The sequence below is a fragment of the Bos grunniens genome, chromosome 4, assembly GCF_055505025.1.
Source record: "Bos grunniens cultivar Pamir isolate PY7600 chromosome 4, Bosgru_T2T1.0, whole genome shotgun sequence".
NCBI lineage: Eukaryota > Metazoa > Chordata > Mammalia > Artiodactyla > Bovidae > Bos > Bos grunniens.
In genome coordinates this window covers 35,007,728-35,029,373 of record NC_141168.1, presented here as the reverse complement: position 1 = coordinate 35,029,373, position 21,646 = coordinate 35,007,728, and the positions used below count along the sequence as shown (strand labels likewise).

Here is a 21,646-nt window from a genome sequence, read left to right as displayed (position 1 = left end):
AGTTGTGTCCAACTCTCTGCAGCCCTATGGACTGTAGCCCACCAGGCTCTTCTGTCCATGGGATTCTCCAGCCAAGAATACTGGAATGGATTACCATGCCCTCCTCCAGGGGATCTTCCTGACCCAGCGATCGAACCTGTATCTCTTATGTCTCCTGCATTGACAGGAGGGTTCGTTACCACTAGCATCACCTGGGAAGTCCTAGCTAGACCCCATTGTTGTTCAGTTGCCAAGTTGCGTCTGACTCTTCACAACCCCATGGACTGCAGCACACCAGGATCCTTTGTCCCTCACCATCTCCCCGAGTTTGCTCAAGTTCACTTCCAGTGCATTGGTGATGCCATCCAACCATCTCATCCTCTATTGCCCTCTTCTTCTGCCTTCAATCTTTCCCAGAACCTAGAGGGCTTCATTTCCCAGGCTGGCTTGTGATCTGATGTTCTGCAGGGTTGTCCAATGGGAGATTGGAAGGGGATGGGAGAGGAGTCAGGTTTCCTTCTTTGCATCTTCTAAGGCAGAAGCTAACCCTCTTCAGTGGCTCTTTCTTCTCAGAGGCTCTAAGGACCCAGCTTCCATCAGGAATTTGCTCTTGAGGTCAGCAAGCTTTCTCTTCCTTTGCCCCTGGATCAGGAAGATCCCCTGGAAAAGGAATGCCTTCCTTTTCCTGCTACCACCCCCTGGGTTAACCTTTAGTCCTGTCTCTGCAAATCCACCACCCCACCCCAACCCACCCCCATTGTCTGCTCCCCCACCATGAAAATAATTCCGTTCATTAAGTCCTTTCTCTTGTAAATACTTGAGGTGGCTTCTGCTTTCCTGCGTAGACCTTGAATATAAACAGTAGTATTTTAAAAGTAAGATATTGTGCCTATAATCTAATCTCATTTCCAGAAGATTAACTAGATAGGAAAATCCAAAGAGATGTAAGAAAAGTATTAATATGCTTGGAATGTGGGATATATTCTGGAATTTTTTAAACTTTAATTTCTAGTTTTAACTTATTTTTACATAATTTGTTTCCTCTTTTCCTTAAAATGAAACCTCAGGCAAATAATATTTTATAGAATTTCTTCTTAGTTGGTTTATGTTTTAACAGGTGCACCTTTTTGTTTCATTTTAAATTGTTTAAGCTAGATCCTATCAGAATGCAAACACAGGTGAATTTTCATACTGAAATCTGACCAGTTAGGACTATAGGGATAGAGACCTGTGTTTATTTAAGACCCTTCATTTGTGTTTATTCAGAATAGGCCTTAACTTACATAAGTAGTAGAAAAAAAATGATCATTTATACAAATGAGCTTACATACAAAACAGAAAGAGACTCACAGACTTAGAGATGAACTTATGATTCCTGAGGGGGAGAAAGGATGGGGTAAAAAATAGAGAGTTTGGGATGGACATGTACACCCTGCTATATTTGAAATGGATAACCAACAAGGACCTACTTTATAACACGTGGAACTCTGCTCAATATTATGTGGCAGCCTAGATGGGAGAGGGGTTTGGGAGAGAATGAACACATGTATATGTATGGCTGAGTCCCTTCCCTGTTCACCTGAAACTGTTACCACATTGTTAATTGGCTATACTCCAATACAAAATACAAAATTTTAAAAAAGGTCTAAGTTATATTACTGGATACAAGCTTTTTTCCCCTCTGCCTATTATATAGATAAAACATAAAAAGTTTTAACATGTAGCATTGTGCCAGTGGGGGAGAAGGCAATGGCACCCCACTCCAGTACTCTTGCCTGGGAAATCCATGGACGGAGGAGCCTGGTAGGCTGCAGTCCATGGGATCGCTAAGAGTCAGACACGACTGAGCGACTTCACTTTCACTTTTTCACTTTCATGCATTGGAGAAAGAAATGGCAACCCACTCCAGTGTTCTTGCCTAGAGAATCCCAGGGACGGCGGAGCCTGGTGGGCTGCCATCTATGGGGTCGCACAGGGTTGGACACGACTGAAGCGACTTAGCAGCAGCAGCAGCAGCAGTGTGCCAGCGGACTTGATTAGACTTGAAACATGTCTAATAATTAATTTATAGCAATTTTTCACCATCTAAGTTTTTTAAAAGGATGATTGTGTAATGAGGGGTGGGTGTTTAGTATTTTGGGGAAACATGTAACTATTATATCCTTATCAAGGTCATTAAATAACATAAAGCAGAACTTCCTTAAATTTGCTATACATACAATTTAGGCAATTAATTATAAATTTTAAAATTTACTGTTAAATTATAAAATTTAAAATTTGCTGTACATACAACTTAGGCAATTAATTATAAATTTTAAAATTTACTGTTTCTTACTGTTAAAGAAAAAAGGATGATTTCATCAATGCTTTACTATCCTGAGAAGAGGTGAAAGAATCTAAACACAAAATGAATATAGTATCTTCATTCAATTGTAGGAAATAACTTTGCCGCACATTGAACAGAATAGAATTGTTCTCCAAAAGCATCTCTAATGTAAATATAGGTCTTTGGAGTCTCATCAAAATCAAAGTTTGTTTAAGGATATAGAAACTTTCTAGGTTAAATTGAAGACCAGAAATGCCTGGCTGTCTTTGGGAGGTTAAATCACAGCTCCTCCAGTCTCACTTCCTTTTGTATTTAAACAGCTGTGACTATTTACATGAGGCATAATTGTATTAAATAATTTATACTTAAGGAATATTGAAACTTTTAACAGGAAAGAAGTAGCTTTCCTGGTCAGTGACCAGGCTGATTGATGCATAGATAGAGAAGTTACAAGGCCGGCATCCAACCTGGCTGTATGACTTGGAGAAACTACTCCATGTTGATGAGCTCCAAACTGAATTCTCACCTTCCCTACAAGACAAGAGAAGCCCAGCCTCTGCCCATGGTCAGCTGAGTGAGGGGTGCCAGGCCATTCCTGGGATTACCTTTAGATAATACAGACAGAATGTGCCCCTCCTCCCCAAATTCACTTGTTAAATCCTAACACCCAGTGGGATGGTATTTGGAGGTGGGGCCTTTGAGAGATGATTAGGTCATGAGGGCAGAGCCCTCATGAACAGGATTAGTGCCCCAAAGAGCTCCTTCCCTCCTGCTGCCTGGTCCTCACAAAAGGCAAAAGAACAGCCATCAGTGACCGAGGAGGTGGGTTCTCACCAGACACTAGAGGTGTCAGCATCTTGACCTTGGACTTCCCAGCCTCTAGATGGCAGCAGTGACACAACTTGTGTTTGCAGCATCACCATTTCCTGAGACACTGCAGCTGCCAAAGCAGAACCTGACTCCCTAAGCACATCTTATCTCCAGTATAATTAGAACTGTGTGCCTTCTTTTCTGTAAAATTTAAGAACTAGATAATATGTGGCAAAATTATTAAGCCTTCCTGGGCAGAATTAGAAACAAAAGATGTGTTAGGTCATTATTGGATAATCTATAAGTAATTTTTAAAGTAAGGCTCAAAATAAAATATGTAAATACTTGAAGACATCTCAAAGGTACCTTGAGGCCTATAACAGCTAACAGGTCTTAGACTATAAACTCAGGTGGAAAAAAATAAAAACTTTCACAATAAACATCTTCACTTCATGCTTTTATTTTGCCCAACTGAATTCTCCTCTAAGACTTAGGCTTCAAGCAAACTCCTGGAGACCAACTCCTCCTTCTTCCCATGACAAAGGCACTTAGGAGTCTGAATGGATTGTAAATAGTGAATAATTTTGGTGGTGTTAGATATCAGTGGCTGGTTATAAGAAAACAGACTTAACGAGCAGAACTGTCAAAATGGCTTTGGGATTTGTCTCTTTGGGTGGCAGCCTGCAGTGTAGCAGCAGTGACTTGGAAACAGGAACAGTGGGGCACTTCCTCCAACAGATTTACCTTTCAAAGGACAGGAAGAGATGGAAGCAACAGCAGGAGGTAACTGAAGAAAGTTCCCGGTGTGAGAGTACCTCTGACAGTGTTAAAGATGAAACCCCTTGGGATGCACAACCAGAACACACAAAACTATGAAAACTGGTGACATCAGCCCACAGCCAAAATGATCAGGTATTCACTGGGACCTTGACTTTGCTTGAAGTATTAACTATCTTCTGATGGAAGACAAGCCTATCTGCTCCAATATACTCCCAGGGCATAAGCAGATAGACCTTGTTAAGAAAAATGGGCACCAAACAATGACATTTTCAGAGAACTGATAATGCTCACTATCTAAGATTAGCAGCATCCTCAAGTAGAATACAGAGATGTGGAAAGACTCAGCCATCTCCTAGGATGACATGTGAGATTCAGAGAAGCATGAGTCATATTTGTTCAACTTGTTGGGCACTTGAGGATTGCAAAACCTGTCAAATTTGAGGGGGTTTGTATTTTGAAACTCTGGCTGGATATACGTTGGTTAAGCATGTGACAATGGAAAGTGGGTAGGAACTGAAAAGTGTCAGGTCTCTTGACTTCTCTGTTCATGTAAAATCATGTAGGTTAAAAATAATTCCTCTGGGTATAAAAAGTAAGGTTAATTGACAGGGTAGAACTAGGTTATTCTGGGCACATCATATAAGTATCTGAAGTGGAATTTAGACAAATTGAGGAGATGAGTTGGTGCTGGGTCTGGGGAAGAAAAGGAAATCTGGTTAAGAGAAAATAAGAGCAGGAGATGTATACTCACCTTCACTCCCTCCCATTATTTATTGTTTACCATCAGGCTCTCCCTGGAGGATTTATTTAAACCATAAACATTTATTGAGTTTCAACTACTTGCTCAGCTCTCGGACAAGGTCTGTGCTAAACTGGGTTATAATGATGACATGATCCTTGACCTACTGGACCTCCTAGTTTATTGAGAGAAAAAAGACCTGTACAAAACTAATTGTGCTTTATTAATTGCAAGCAACATGGGAGGCATCTGAGACAGAGGATATTACTTTTATTGGACAGATAAACTTGTCAAGAAATTCTTCAAATAAGAATTGATGCTAGAGCTTTATCACTGAAAATTAGGAGTTCACCCAAAGGATTTATGCAAAGGGGAGTATTCTAGAAATAACAATATATACAAAGGATAGAAGAATGGAAGGATTCCTCTAGTACATTCCTAGTACATTTCAGTAATACAAAGTTATTTGCTCCGATTACAATATAAGGTTTGTGGGGTGAGCGGTGGAGGATGGGATGGGAGAGTCATGAAGAACTGGGTGTATCATGCTAAGAAGCTGGAGCTTTTTCCTGCAGGTGATGGAGAGACAATGAAGGCTTTCATGCAGGAGAATGACATGATCAGACTCTAAGATATGTGAGAGTGAAAGGATAGCTCCAGGCAACAAAGACTAGGCTCCAAAAGCAGGGGAAAGTATTTCCGGTGGTCCCACAGCTGGGCAAGCCAGCTCCAGGTGTTTGGTTTTGTTTTGTTTTTCTATATGCATGCTCACAATAATCAATGGTACATGTATTTTCATAGCTTTTTAAAAAAGAAAGAATACAGTATGAGAAAGTGGGCTCTGACAAGAATTCTTTCAAAGTTAAAAAAAAAATTTTTCTTTAAAGATTTGTAAAGGCTTTTACTAATGATACTCACTTGGGTAACATGTTTTATCAGTATACTGGGTCATAATCATATGCTTTATTTGTAGCCTTTAAAGTATCATTTGATCATATAGTAGGCTAAAAACAAGAGAAAACGAAAGAAGTCAGAAAAAAAAAATTGTGTTTGAAAGAGGCACAAGCTGGAGAAAGGGTTAGTAAGCCCTACTGAAATCTCATGTTGAGAGCTTAGTGCATAAACGGGAATAAATGTGCTAAAAGAATCTCCCTCATCTCCTCAGTTTTCCCCTTTAATTTCCAAACCTGGTCCTTTAATTTCCCCTATTTTTTTCACTAAAAGTCTTGGCTAAAGGGCTTCTTATTGAAAATAATACTTTAGTGATATCTCACATTACAGAAATTTACTTCTCTTTCTACAAGAAATAGAACATGCTGTCAGAATTCTGGTCCCTCTTTTTGGAAGCACCTTAAAAATAGATAATCAATGAAACTGGTAAGGTTTTTGTCTTGTTCAACTATTTCCAGAGGAATAAAATGCCCAAGATATATCCTAAATATTGAATGTGTGTAGGCAAAGATAAGGAATCGGTGCAGGCAATTTACTGGAAATACTTCTCTCTTTCCTTCAGTTTGTGAAAACCAAAAAAGAACCTGGTTTCTACTTTCATTTAGGCTTTTATGCCCCCTAGTGGATATATGGTATTTCTGCAGCTATAAAATAATGCTGTGATTTTTACAGCATTTCCTTTGTGCAGTGTGTGTTCAAATTGCTTACACTGACAATTGATATGCCCTTAAATAATCAAATTATAAATTTTGAACATTATTTGGAAACTCCACTTGTGATAATTCAATAAAAGCTTCAAAAATTTTCAGTAAAATGCCTATGAAGACTGAGACTATCATGGAGTTCCCTGACTCATCTGAATTTTATCCATGAGTTCCTTAAGAATCCATGGACTCCTGGCTAGGAACGTCCAATAAAGGGAGTGTGGGGTTATGCTAAGATTATTAATGTTGTAAACAGTAGAAAAAGAAAAAAAGAAAGATACGCTTTTTAAAAATAGCTCAAATTTTTGGCTTCAATTTAAAGAAACAAGAGAGTACACAGATTACTTGAAATAACTATATATGTTAGATAATCCAAAAAAATATCAAACTTTCTACACAGCCAGGATAGTATAGTGATTGATCCTACAGGAAGAGAGGTGGAAGCAAAATCAAGGCAGCTCTTTTTAGGCAAACATTGATTTTAACATGTCAAAGAGAAATCTGTCTATTGTCAAAGTAATAGCAGGACCCCTCTGGCAAACAAGTTCTGTACCATAAGCAGGTGTTATATAGTAACACTTTTTTTAAGCTGTTTTTTATTTGCAAACATTGCAGCTACCATAAAAATTATCCATCAAACTGTGATCCTTATAGAATAATAAGTTGATGGCAGAAAAATTCATGAATAACATAGCTACTGAGACCCTAAGGGGTTGAATTATTAGTTAAGAAGTGATCCAGCTTCCAGGTTAGAAGAAATTATTTCTCAGTCTAACTCAGAAGAGCAGTCAGATCTAGGAGAAAAATTCAGACACAAAATCAGTAATTACAACACACACAGACACACACACACACACACACACACACACACACACACCTATGCACATACACACACATAGCTAACTGCTTTCACAAGGAAGTTGTTATACATATTACTTATATTCCTCTAATTATTTTGTTACACATCTTAATCCATTTGGGCTGTTATAACAAAATATCACAGATTAGGTAGTTTATAAGCAACAGAGTTCTGGAGGCTGAGAAATCCAAGGTTATGGTGCCAGCAGATTCTTTGTGATGGTCGGTGAGCTCAATTTCCTGGTTCACAGACAGCCCTTCTTTCTGTATCGTCACAAATCGGTGGGACTAGGGAGCTTTGTGGGGTCTCTTTTTATAAAAGTATGAAGCCCATTCATGAGAGCCTCACCCTCATGACCTAATTATCTCTCAAATGCCCCCCTCTTAACATCATCACAAGGGACATTAAGATGTCAACTTATGAATTGTGTGTGGGGATAGTGAGGCATTCAAATATATCATAATCATAGCAGGTATCTATTTTTCAGATGCTTCCCTGATGGCTCACTGGTAAAAAAAATCTGCCTGCCAGTGCAGGAAATTCAGTCAGGAAGATTCCCTGGAGAAGGAAATGGCAACCCACTCCAATATTCTTACCAGAGAAATCCCATGGACAGAGGAGCCTGGCAGGCTACAGTACATGGGGTTGCAAAAGAGTTGGACATGACTTAGCAACAAAATTTTTCAGATACTTGTATCCCCAAATCTTGGTTTATGTCTGATATGAAAATGTCGGGGTTTTTTACTCTAACATAGTAAAATACAGTCTTTATTGAACCAGCACCTGCCCTATACAACGTACAGGATGTTCTGGACTTCAATGCAGCTGCACAGAGTCCATTCACTCTGTCTCTGATAACTAGCAATTTAAGACTTTTTCATTATAAGAAAGAAAAAAGGAGAGTGAGTTTGAATTACAGTAAGCATCAAGGTTTATTTTCAAATCAGCATTTCCTTCCTGTTATACGAAGATCTGTTCTACCTTTATAATTATTCACAGAATTCCTGGGTTTTGTTTTCTTTCTTGTTATCCATGGGAAAGAGTTTCACAGATGGAAAGTCATGCCTTTGCTGGGGAGGTTTGCCTTATATAACATTTCTTCTTTATCCAATGAGCCTACATTTATGCTCTCCAAACGAAAAGAGAAGAAAAAAATAGAAGCTATATGAATAGGACTAGGAAGCTAGCAGTATTGTGTTCGCACTGTGTAAAAAAAATTCAAGGAAATTGTTCTCCATTTGAGATCTAAATGTATTTAGTCATCTGATTTCTGGAGAAATGCCAACAATGGAAAGTTTGAGTAGATATTAGTAAAATTTGGTTTGCAATGTATTACGCTTGAAAATTATCCACGTTCGCATCTATTTCAGTATTACTTGATAAATTGGAAAGATAAATGGACAAAGGATAGATGATATATTCATTTGATTGTCTTAGTTAACAAGATTTACCACTGTTTGATTGTCTATGTTAACAAGATTTACCACTTTTTTGGCATTGAGTGCATTCCAGAATTCAAGTACTTAGCATGAAAGTTTTGGATAATATTTGAGATTAAAATCTTCAAGAACCAATGACTGAAACTATTCTTGAGAAATTGGTCCTCCACTCAATATGATCTTTCACATATGGCAAAATATTTCATTTTAACCAAGTATTTTAGGGGGCTGTAAGTACATATTTAGAATTAACATTTTATGTGAATAATACCCCTATATTGTACCTTTTAACTGATATAAGGAGGAAAGGGAGCAATAAACATAAAGTTTGGGGGATGCTCAGGGTGAAAAAGGAGCAGAAAGAACCTACGGTGACTCTCTGTGGTAAATGTAGGAGAAAGAAGGGAAAGTTAGAAGAAAGAGAGGAAAGCAGATGTATCGGGAAAGCGTCCCTTCCATTAATAAAGTTCAAGTCTGCTCATTTTTCATTGTGTAAAATTTATTGATAGTTTTTCTTTTATATGATGCTATTCTCTCCACTGTTTTCTTCTTTCTTACTTGACCTTAGAGGCCTCTTATAGTCTTTGAATCAGTTTTATTTACATATAGAAAAAAAAATGTCTCTGTGGAAACAAAAACACATCTTTGTAATGTTCTAATGTAACTGTTTTAGGAAAATGGATTTTTGAAGACTTGAGACCTAATATAAAAATCTGAAGAAGACAGAAAGAATAGACTATATAATACTTTTGGGCTTAGCATAAATGTAAACATCAGGAGTTGGGCAAAGTGAGATGTGTTTTTATATGATAAAAAATAAAATACCAACCATTATACAAGTTGCCTAGGATAAGAATAATCATTAAAAGATGGGCAGTATTGTAGGCAATATATAAATTTTAAAATGATCATTTAGCCACTATAAGTGTCACCTCTCATGAGGAAGCTTTCTCTGCTAAGCCTTTCTTCCACTGGATTTCAAAGAGATTACTCCTGAGGTCTGTAATGCTGTTTAGCTTCTTAGTAAGAATTGGAGTTTGAATACTCCAGTAGGAATAGGAATAGAAACAAAGGAAAGCAGCTGGTTTTGCTAGCAAACTGTTTCCCTTCCCTACCAGATTCTATGCCCAATTACAAGTTTGCAATAAAAATTACCTGTTTCAATTCTCAAGGTCATTCCCAAACAAGCATGCATGCTAAGTCACTTCAGTCATGTCCAACTCTTTGCGACCCTATGGACTATAGCCCACCAGGCTCCTCTGACCATGGGAGTCTCCAGGCAAGAATACCAGAGTGGGTTACCATGCCCTCCTCCAGAAGATCAGCCCAACCCAGGATCAAACCCAGGTCTCTTAGGTCTCCTGCACTGGCAGATGGGTTCTTTACCAATAACACCACCTGGGAACCCCTTCCCAAGTGAGAAGAGAAACCAAATGGACAATATAAGAACATATACAAATCATACTGTGCCTTTTCCATGATTCTCCAACACAGTCAAGCTAATGAAAGGTGCTTTGAATATTAAAGATATCAATAGCAGTTTAATTGTAAAAAGGAGAGAGGGGTAGGGAGTAGAACTGACAGAAAAGTACATTTAGTGCCAAAGGGCGTGTGGACGGAGGCAGCAGGTGTTCCTTTGGGATCACCCAAGCCTTGGGCTGCCCTTACACACATAATCACAAGGCTGCTTGGTCTTAATATCCTGCCCCTTCTGCTTCCTTGTGCTTTCGCCATCTTCCATGGCCTTGAGGATCATCTTACTTTTCTTTGTTTTCATTGATTTTTGGTTCCCCTGGGTCTTCGTTGCTGCTAGCGGGCTTTCTCTGGTTGCGGCAACTGGGGGCTACCATTTGCTGTGGCGCATGCGCTTCTCACTGTGGCGGCTTCTCTTGGAGCACGGGCTGTAAAGGACTGTTGGGCTCAGTAGTTGAGCACATGAGCTTAGTTGCCCTCAGCATATGGAATCTTCCCAGTCCAGGGACTGAACCCATGTCCCCTGCATTGCCAAGCAGATTATTAACCCTTGGACCACCAGGGAGGTTCCATCCTAATTTTCTATTATGTGGGAAAGATCTGTGGAACCCAGGAGTAAAACATTGAGAGGTGTTCCCACCAATGAGGATTTTGTTCTCCCTGCTTCTTCCCACATAATCATAGCACACTGGCCAGTCGTCTCAAGCATTCGCTTATGCTTTCTTGACTATAAAGTAAATTCGGATTTAAAAACAAATATGACAAAGGCAAATAATAGATACAATTGTATTTGATGCAGATTAGCAGAGCTTTATGGCATTAAACCACCCCTTTTTTTGTCTATTACCTCTTTTCCCTTATGCATCCTTCTAGATGGGAATTTGCTAACTTTCAGCAAGCTGGTTCATACCCTTACGTTTCCCCCTTTTGTTACAGTACAAACAAGATATTTCATTTTACCCGTCTTTTCCCTCTGAGTAGTAAGTTCACTTTCTGCTTTATTTATTCAAATTATAATCTCTGCTGCTAAGTTGCTTCAGTCGTGTCTGACTCTGTGTGATGCCACAGACGGCAGCCCACCAGGCTCCTGTCCCTGGGATTCTCCAGGCAAGAACGCTGGAGTGGGTTGCCATTTCCTTCTCCAATGCATGAAAGTGAAAAGTGAAAGTGAAGTCGCTCAGTCGTGTCTGACTTAGCGACCCCATGGACTGCAGCCTACCAGGCTCCTCCATCCATGGGGTTTTCCAGGCAAGAGTACTGGAGTGGGGTGCCATTGCCTTCTCCGAAATTATAATCTCTATTTATATTCAAAAAGGATTTGCAGTGATTATTTTTCTAGTTGAATCCCAGACACCTCATCAAAAATTTCTTTCCCATGGAAACCTGCTTTATCAATTGACCCAGCATCTCTTTGACTGAATCCCGTAGAATCTATTTTCTCCCTTCTTTTAGGTGCAGCCTTTCTGATAGCATGATTACCCCCACCCCATCACCACCATCAGCTGCCAACTGAGTTTACTAGTCCCGACTCTTCTTAACATCTTACTGAGCTTTGGGTTCAGTCAGCCCTTTATTTTTTCTAATAATCACAAGTATGCTGGCCCTGCCTGCAGGATGATATAATGAGCCTAAAATTTTAAAAACTAGTTAAGAAATAGTAATTTTAAAAAATCTCAGAGAGGCAGGACAAAGTATATGATGGATTCATTTAGTTATTTTACTTATATTTTTAAAGGTTTACTTTAATTACATGGACTTAATCTGTATCTTCTCTGGCTATAACAAATAGTTAGGTTTTTATTTACTTTCTCTTCTGAGAGACTTTTGAGATCTTAATTGCTAAACATTAAAATCAAATCTCTGTTTTGAAAAGCAGCTTTTATGTATGCATGTACATATGAAGGGGACGTGTGTTAAAGACTTCTTCAGAGCCCACGCATAGTCAGTGCAAAAGGAAAGAAGACATTTATAAACCACGGCTGGGTACTCAGTGTGATCTGTGGCAAACACGGTGTAAAAAGTTGATCTTCCACTGATATCTCCTTATGGCAAGAAAGACCCCAAGCCTTTTATGCTCACCATCTATATTCGTTTAGTTTTGATTGTTTCCTTACTAACATCATTTTCAGATTCTGATTTAGCTTCCCTGATGGACTATGGAAAGAGGTCCTGTTTCACATGGATGCAGTCTGTTTCAAGTTCTTGGGCTGGGTTGTTTTGTTTTGTTTTAATGTAAATCAATTCTGTCATATTGATGCCAAAACCGTGTATGAATTTCAGTTATAGTGAATTAGCTCAACTACTGATCAAATACGGACAAGAGTGAATCACTGGGCCTTCAAAGCAAAAGACCAGAGCCTGGAATAGGGTCAGCAAATGTGGTGCTGGTTAGTACAGCCTGTGGTCACTCTCAGCAGCCTGTCCTGAGCCAGTTCTGCAATTTCCATCTCCGCGTGTATATGTGTTAGTCACTCAGTCGTGTCCGACTCTTTGCAATCCATGGACTGTAGCCCCTCAGACTCCTCCATCCATGGAATTCTCAGGGAAGAATAATGGAATGGGTTGCCATTCCCTTCTCCAAGGTATCTTCCTGGCCAAAGGATTGAACCCAGGTCTCCTGCATTGCAGGCAGATTCTTTATCATCTGAGCTACCATATTGACATATAAATGCCCAAAAAACAGTGTTAATTAGAATGACATGTCCTAGATCACTCTTCAAGTTAGAGTATCCCCAAGTACTCCCAAATTCCTTGAGTCTGGATTCCAATATCTGTGCCTTGTTTCTAAGGACTAAACTCTCAGTGCACTGAGCACCCCAAAGCCCTGAAGCAAACAGGGAGTAGTTGGCACTTCAAAGGTGCAGCCCAGTAACTTGTGCAATGCTATAACAGATCTCCTTCTTGAAACTAATAGAATGTTTTGTGTCACTTATATCTCAATAAAACTGCGCATATTAAATCGATAGGTTGTACACCTGAAACTAATATAGTGTTGCATATCACCTGAAAGTGAAAGTGAATCAAAGTCACTCAGTCGTGTCTGACTATTTGCAACCCCATGGACTGTAGCCTGCCAGGCTCCTCCGGCCATGGGCTTTTCCAGGCAAGAATACTGGAGTGGGTTGCCATTGCCTTCTCTAGGGGATTTTCCCAACCCAGGGTTTGAACCCGTGTCTCCCTCATTGCAGGCAGACTCTTTATCATCTGACCCACCAAAGAATCCCTAATACCAGGCGTATCACCTATATTTCAATTAAAAAAAAAAAAAAAAAAAAACTCCTCCTTGTCCCCTTCCCCAACAATGAACTGTTAGAAGAACTCTGTATCAATAAGGTAGTGAAAACATATTCATTTAAGTAATATTTAGGAAGAACTTTCTGTGTGCTAGTGAGATACAAAATAGAATAACTGCAGTTCATCAAGGTTATAATCTCATGGCAGCAGAGTATGTGGGGAGCCAAGGAAACTGTTTCACATTAACAAATTAGAAAGTTTCATGTGTTAATAACTCCTTTAAAGGTAATCAAATGGGAATATGTTTTAGGGAAAGACTTGTGTGAAAAAATAATACCGCTATGGGGAATGTGGCCAGAAAATAACTTCTGGAAGAGAGACATTTAAGTCTCAACCTGCATAATGATGATCTAGGGGCTTCCCATGTGATAGGAAATCAGATGGTCAATGTGGCTGGAAGACGGGGAGCTGGATGGAAGACAGTGTGAAATATAGCCAGAAACTAACTGAAGGATGTAGGCCTTTGGAGACAAAAGTAGGAACCTGGGTTTGTTCTAGTTTCAAGTTTATTAGAAGGTTTAAATAAAGTAGCAGTAGCCCAAACTCCATTTTTAAAGCCATAACCCTCGCTGCTATGGTGGTGTGAATTGTAACTTGTAATGGGGCTAATGTAGAAAAGAGAATTCAAGTGAGAAGTGGTATCCCTGGCTCTGGTTGAGGAAAGAGACCCAAATGGAATATAATTTGGTTTGGTCAGAGTCAACAAGGCTAGCTGAGTAGTGAGATGCATGGACTGAGGATAGGGTGGCTTTTTCAGTGTTGATATGAGCTACTGGATGGTTTGTGGTTCCATTTAACTAGAAATGGTAGATTGCAAGAGGAACAGATTTGAAGGGGCTAGAGGAAGCTAGGGAGAAGGCAACGGCACCCCACTCCAGTACTCTTGCCTAGAAAATCCCATGGATGGAGGAGCTTGGTAAGCTGCAGTCCATGGGATCTCTAAGAGTTGGACACGACTGAGCTACTTCACTTTCACTTTTCACTTTCATGCATTGGAGAAGGAAATGGCAACCCACTCCAGTGTTCTTGCCTGGAGAATCCCAGGGACGGGCAAGCCTGGTGGGCTGCCGTCTATGGGGTCGCACAGAGTCGGATGCGACTGAAGCGACTTAGCAGCAGCAGCAGCAGCAGCAGCAGCAGAGGAAGCTAGGGAAATAAGAGTTCCTTTTTGGCTAATTTAAGCCTTAATAGGCTCTTAAACATCTAGTGGTAGGAATAATCAGAGCAGAAACGACTGAAGAGATGAGTCTGATTTTCAAGACCAACATTAGAGATATCAATGTAAATTAGTGTGTCAGTAGCATATAGACAACAAATATGATTCCAGGAAATCCTGGAATCTGCCTGCAATGCAGAAGATCCCAGTTCAATTCCTGGATCAGGAAGGGATAGGTTACCCACTCCAGTATTCTGGCCTGGAGAATTCCATGGACTGTATAGTCCATGGGGTCACAGAGTCGGACCCAACTGAGTGACTTTCACTTTCAAAGTACAGATAGTTCAAGCTATGGGATTGGATAAAATCACATAGGAAGAGGGTTAACACTGAGATGATAAGAGCCTGAGACTGACATTACTCTAAGATTTAGAAATCAGATAAGAGAAAAGGAGGAGCCAGAAAACAAGATGGAAAAGTAGCAGCCAATGAGGTAGAAGATCACTAAGGGAATGTGCTAACCCTGAAGATGATAGAAAGTATTTTAACTAAAGAGAAAACCAACCAAACATAAATAAGAGATTAAGTAAGAATAATCATGGAGAAATGGCCATTGTATTTCATAAATGAAGATTAATGGGACCTTGGAGAGTTCAAGTTTTTAAGACATTATATCTGATGAAAGGAATGTGATGTACCACTTTTTCTATTTAAATTTCATAACCACTCCATTGTAGAAAAAAAATTAAGTGGAAAAGAGTGTTATCTAGACTATAACATTCAGCATGGAAATAGTGACTATAAATAAATGTAAAGAACAATGCCATGTAATGTAAAGGACAAATCGAATAGCTCTCATTACATCATCTGGCTTAAAATATTTTAAGAATTTAAAATAAATTTCTAATTTATTATAAATTAAAGCAATCTCTAAATGTTAGAATCCACTTCTGCAAGGACAAAAGGTAATTTTTATATTCAGATATTCATGATGCCTGGATTATTGAAGTCTTAAACCATGTATGTTTTAGCCATGAAGTAGAGATGCGTGCATGCCTGCTAAGTCGCTTCAGTCTTGTCTGCTTCTTTGTGACCTGATGGACTGTAACCTGCCAGCCTCCTCTGTCCATGGGATTTCCAGGCAAGCATACTGGAGTGATTGCCATGTCCTCCTCCAGGGGATCTTCATGACCCAGGGATTGTACCCATGTCTCTTATGTCTCCTGCATTGGCAGGCGGGTTCTTTACCACTATTACCACCTAGGAAGCATGAAGTAGAGATAGATTGGTCCAAAACATCACTTGACTGGAAGCTAAAAACTATTTGTAGAAGATGGAAATAACTTTCTGTGACTTAAAACAATTTTTTTTTTCTATTCCAAGGTATGGTGACATGGTACCGAAAACCATAGCAGGGAAGATTTTTGGTTCCATCTGTTCACTGAGTGGAGTCTTGGTCATCGCTCTACCTGTCCCAGTGATCGTATCCAACTTCAGTCGGATCTACCACCAGAATCAACGAGCAGACAAACGAAGAGCGCAAAAGGTGAGTATTCAGTTCTGTGCAACCATGATTTAGCATCTCCCACTCTGTAAAGTGAGCTTTAAAATTCAGTGTTCTGGTTTGGGTCGATAGTTGCATCAGTCAGCACAAGCTAAATTATACTACAGTAAAAAAGAAGCTTAATATCTTAGTGACTTAAAGACAAAGAGTATTTCTTAATCATGCTACAGATTACTCTGGTGATAGAAACTCCATCTTAACAATGTACATCTGCAGTCATCAAGCAGAGGTAAAAGGACATGATGAATCACAGCCTGACCCAAAAGCTTCCTCTTGGAAGTGGGCCAAGTCACTTCCATCTCTATTGCATTAACCCAAGTAAGTCGCTTGGTCACGTGTAACTTTAGAACTGGCAGAACAAGATAATCCTACTATGCAACCACAGATGAGAAGAAAGAAATATTTGGTGAGTAGCACTAATGACAACAGTAAAACCAATGATAGATTCTTGGTAAATTTTATTAGAATCAGATTTGTAGATCTGATTCATTTAGTCTCTGTCCATCAGAGATCAAGCTGGTTCCAGTAGACTGGGGCTATTAAAGGGCGCCAAAATATGTCTCAGATGTCCACCATAGTTGACACAGGAAGTAGGAGAAATCTGATCATTAGTAGCTGAGTCTTATTTTTGGCCCAGCACCTTACTGTTTCTTTGAACTTCACATCAATGACCTCATCCATCTCAGAGGAAACAGGTTGCATATGCATCCGTGAAATGGAGAAAACAACACCTACCTCACAATAAGATTAAGATTATATGCAAATGTATATAAATCTACATAAGCATAATATAATGCTATTTATTGGTGGCTTCCCATGTGCGAGGTATTGGCTAGATGTTTTAAAAATCATGTAGTCTTCATAGCAAGTCTAGGAGTTACTTACTATTACTATTTGTACTCATAGATGAGAATTCTAAACTACCCAAAATTTGAGAAATTCCAAGATTACATACCTTACAAATTGGAAATCTCTCATTCAATCCAAGGCACTTGGCTCCCAGGTTCATACACTTAAACACTATAATAGATATCTCCCAAAAAAAGTTAACTAAAGGTGAGCACATAGCCTCTCCCCATTCTTTGTTAAAATAATCACCTTGAGAGTCAGAGCCCTTGTTGCTTAGAAATAATTATGGAAATCTTTTATAATTTCCTTAAGGCTACGGAGCTAGATTTCCAGGATTCTTCATGGATACTGTATCATGTCCTTTAAGAATAGGTTTGTTTTTTTAAATATCCATAAACTGTGACTAAAGTGGATGCACAATCTAGATAGTGTGGTGTAACTATAAAATACCATGAGAGATTCTCGTGCAGTTCGTAACTAGCTTTGTAGGTAATTCTAGAACAAGGTTTTAAACATGTTTTTAGACAGTGTTGATGCCTTTAGCAAAATAAAAAGTATACTTTATACTTCATACAGTATACAGTATTGTTGTTGTTGTTGTTTAGTCACTAAGTCATGTCTGCCTCTTGCAACACCATGGACTGTAGCCTGCCAGGCTCTTCTATCCATGGCATTTCTCTGAAAAGAATACTGGAGTGGGTTGCCATTTCCTTCTCCAGGGAATCATCCTGACCCCACAGAATGGAACCTGTGTCTCCTGCATTGTCAGGTGGATTCTTTACCACTGAGCCACCAGGGAAGCCCCATATAAAGTATAAAAATCTCATATAAAGTAACTCTTTGGAAATGCAAGTTAATCAGTGTGGCCACACAGCATGTTGTCCGGAGAATTTGTTTTTGTCCATTGTCAGAGATCTGCTCTCTTTAGCAAGAATCACTCTTTCTGCCTTGTACTTTCTTCCTTTACAGAATCCCCCATTTTTTGGACAAGCATCTAGTCTTTAGTTATTGTAGAGAATGATGACAAATAAAACTGGCAATCCAATAAACAAGGAGGAGTAGAAAAAGGTACCCTCTTGGGCACTTGTAGTCTCCTGTGGGTCACACTGTTCACAAACAGAGATGGTGAAATTTTGTCCACAATCAGCCTCCGTCATGCCTTGTCACATACCACAGCTTTGTCTCTGCCCACACACTACAATCCCTCTACTGGACACACAAGTGCATTGTTTAAAATAACAGAAGTCTGGGCTTTCCTGGTGGTTCAGTGGTAAAGAGTCCTCCTGCCAATGCAGGAAGATCCCACATGTTATGCAGCAACTAAGCCCGTGGGCCACAACTACTGAGCCTATGCTCTAGAGCCCAGGAGCCGCAACTATTGAAGCCCGGGTGTCTTAGAGCCCGTGCTCAGCAACAAGAGAAGCCACCACAATGAGAAGCCCCAGAACGGCAACCAGAGAGTAGCCCCCACTCTCCGCAACTATAGAAAAGCCCACATGCAGCAACAAAGACCCAGAACAGCTAAAAATAAATGAATAAATAAAAATTATTTAAAAACAATAACAGAAATCCTGCAAAAGCTTAGCTCTCCAGCATCCATCCATCTCCCTTCTAGAAATTTCTTCTTTAGTATGAGCTATCTATCATTCATCTTCTGAACACCAAAAAAAGAGCTACCTGCATGAAAACTGTAGGAAATACAAATATGATTTTCAAATAAACCAACATTCAAAATATATGTATTTTTTAAATTTTGTCATCTGCAACAAGCAAATCGATAAAGAAAATCTTAGAATATTTGAGAAGCTTTTCTATCTAAATAAATTTAAAATGCATAAATAAATATGGTATTTAAAAAGAACACTAAATTGAAAAGTATGTTGTATGAATTTTTTAATCTTTAAAGTATCTCTATATTCTAAGTTTCTGCCATAATGAGTGAATTTTACATACTGTAACTACTAGAATAATTGGCTTAATAAAGTCAAATATAATAACTTAAAGTGACAAGTTCAGTAAATAGTCTGTGACCAATAAACTGAACATAGTTATCCAAGAAAGAAAGATAAATATGGAACTAAATAAGTCACCAAAGGGTATTTTCTATTTTCCTTCCCAAGAAATGTCTTAAAAAATAATAAACATTTATTAGGCTAAAATAATTTAGATTTATCTGAAACTGGGTGATTTGACAAATATCAAAGTTATGCAGAAATAACCAGCTAAATTCAGTCAACTAAGATGTCCATTCAGTAAAAAGTAGCAGTCAAGCTGAATAATAAATAACAAAATGCTTTTGAGGCCAAAATTTTTTATATGTAATCCCACTGCCAGCACCAAGCTCAAGCAAAAACTTATACAAAATAAAAAATAGGTATGCAAACAATACTGTACTCAAAGTTTTAACCACTTTGTGGAGGGTTTAAGTAAAAAATGAGAATCTTGCATACCTGCACTTGCCATTTTCAATTATAATAGCAAATGTTCAGTATCTCAAGAGAAATCCTCTTCTACACACACACACCCCAGGATAGAATGACAGAATATGAAGAGACACTTAATCTCTTTTCTTACTCTCTTCAGATTTCTGAATCTTACTGTCCCAAGTCCTACATTCTCAGTGAAACCTTCCCTTAGCAGTCATTTCTCTCTTTCTCCCAAATCTTATGTCACTTGCTATCTCTAGTCTCCATTTGACAATTCTATTTGACTCTATTTTTTTAATTAATTTATTTTTTATTGATGGATAATTGCTTTACAAAATTTTGGTTGTTTTCTGCAAACCTCAACATGAATCAGCCATCAGTTCAGTCAGTTCAGTCGCTCAGTCGTGTCCGACTCTTTGTGACCCCATGAATCGCAGCACGCCAGGTCTCCCTGTCTATCACCAACTCCCGGAATTCACTCAAACTCATGTCCATTGAGTCGGTGATGCCATCCAGCCATCTCATCCTCTGTTGTCCCCTTTTCCTCCTACCTCCAACCCCTCCCAGCATCAGAGTCTTTTCCAATGAGTCAACTCTTCGCATGAGGTGGCCAAAGTACTGGAGTTTCAGCTTTAGCATCATTCCTTCCAAAGAACACCCAGGGCTGATCTCTTTCAGAATGGACTGGTTGGATCTCCTTGCAGAATCAGCCTACATATACACATATCCCCTCCCTTTTGAACTTCCCTCCCATCTCCCTCCACATCCCGCCCCTCTAGGTTGATACAGAGCCCCAGTTTGAGTTTCCTTAGCCATACAGCAAATTCCTTTTGGCTATCTATTTTACATATGGCAGTATAAGTTTCCATGTTACTCTTTCCATACATCTCACTTTATTTTTGACTTTTATCTTTTCATGAATAGTATCTTCCTAGCCGAAGTTTAATATGTCTTGAGAGCAGGTACCATGTCTTGCATTGTGATGCCTTATACTTATTTCCATTTATCAATCTCCTATTTCTGATCTTCTGGTTGAAGGCTAGCATTCAACAGACATTTAGCATGGTGCTCCACAAGACTGAGTAAACCAATTAACTTGTAGTATTGTATGTAGTAAACCAAAAGAAAAGTCGTGAATGAAACCAGTTCTTTTTCTAACACAGTACCTGACTATTGTGGCTATTCAGTCACTAAATGGCTATTCAGTCACTAAAACTCAACTGTTTCTTTTTTCCTCAACTTAGAACTACTTCTGCAGTAGTGGTTTCTGTAACATGTAGGTTTTCTGTTATGGAAAATATGTCATTTTCCTTTGTCGGAGGGTATCTTTGAGTAGTGTGTGTGTCTCATTCATGAAAGAAAGTAATACTTCTTAATACTGAGCCTAATGCTTGGAGAAAGACATAGGTGAGACTAGTAACTATGATATAGGTAATATAATTACATGCAGTGGTTGCAAAAAAAAGGGTGGGGAAGAGGAAGGTCAAGGGATGAAGGGAAGCAAAAAAGGCATTGAACGTTCCAGGACACCAGTGAGACTTTAGGATTGATGTTTCAACCATAACCCCTTTCTGGAAACCTAATGTATATTTCTATTACTTATTTCTGAATTATTACATCAATTCTAAATCATTTCCAAACGTGCTTGTCACTTCCTGTTGTTTTATTGTCTGTCCTGAAATCCTGGCTGCACACCACAGCTTTTCAAATTAAACATTTTCTACCTTCCAATTTCATTCTCGAGCATTGTCTCAGTATTTTGAGTCATCTAAACGCTGTCGTGCCAACAAACAGTGAAATTTGTCAGTTTTCGCATCACTTATAAAATGATTTTTGTACAGAGTATTATTTTAACCTGGAATTGGCACACAGGAAGAAGAAATTCACAGAGGAAGAGAGAGGGGGTTAGGTTGAAGCCAGATGCTATCTTAATGCTTTTTTGAGAGCTTCAAACATCTCAGTGTTACTGTCAAATTCTGTGGGTGTTGGTAAAAAGGCACCTTGGTACCACTTTGGAGGGAAGTTTGGTAAAACCTAGCAAACGAAACACATGCACGCATACCCTTTGACCTAGGAATAGTTCTACTTCTCGAAATTGCAGATCAGCTCATCATGACGTTCCAAGAAGGCAGCATTGCTGGTAGTAGCAAAAAAAAAAAAATGCCTTGAAAATTCATTGTGATTGGTTTGCTACCTAAAGGATGCTTCATTCCTACAGCGGTATATTATACAAGCATAAATAAATGAGGTGGCTCTATATGTGGAGATATGGGAGGAGTCCAACCTGTACTAAATGA

The 21,646-nt window shown here is 39.0% G+C and overlaps 1 protein-coding gene across 2 annotated transcripts in view; it reads left to right on the top strand.

Moving 5' to 3' along the window:
* Nucleotides 1-21,646, top strand: part of KCND2 (potassium voltage-gated channel subfamily D member 2) — a 568,410-nt gene that overhangs the window by 535,245 nt on the left and 11,519 nt on the right. For both annotated transcript variants that reach the window (XM_086395955.1, XM_086395954.1), the window contains exon 2: nucleotides 15,894-16,056. In XM_086395955.1, the coding sequence (XP_086252081.1) occupies nucleotides 15,894-16,056 (163 nt within the window). The remainder of the gene's footprint in view (nucleotides 1-15,893; nucleotides 16,057-21,646) is intronic.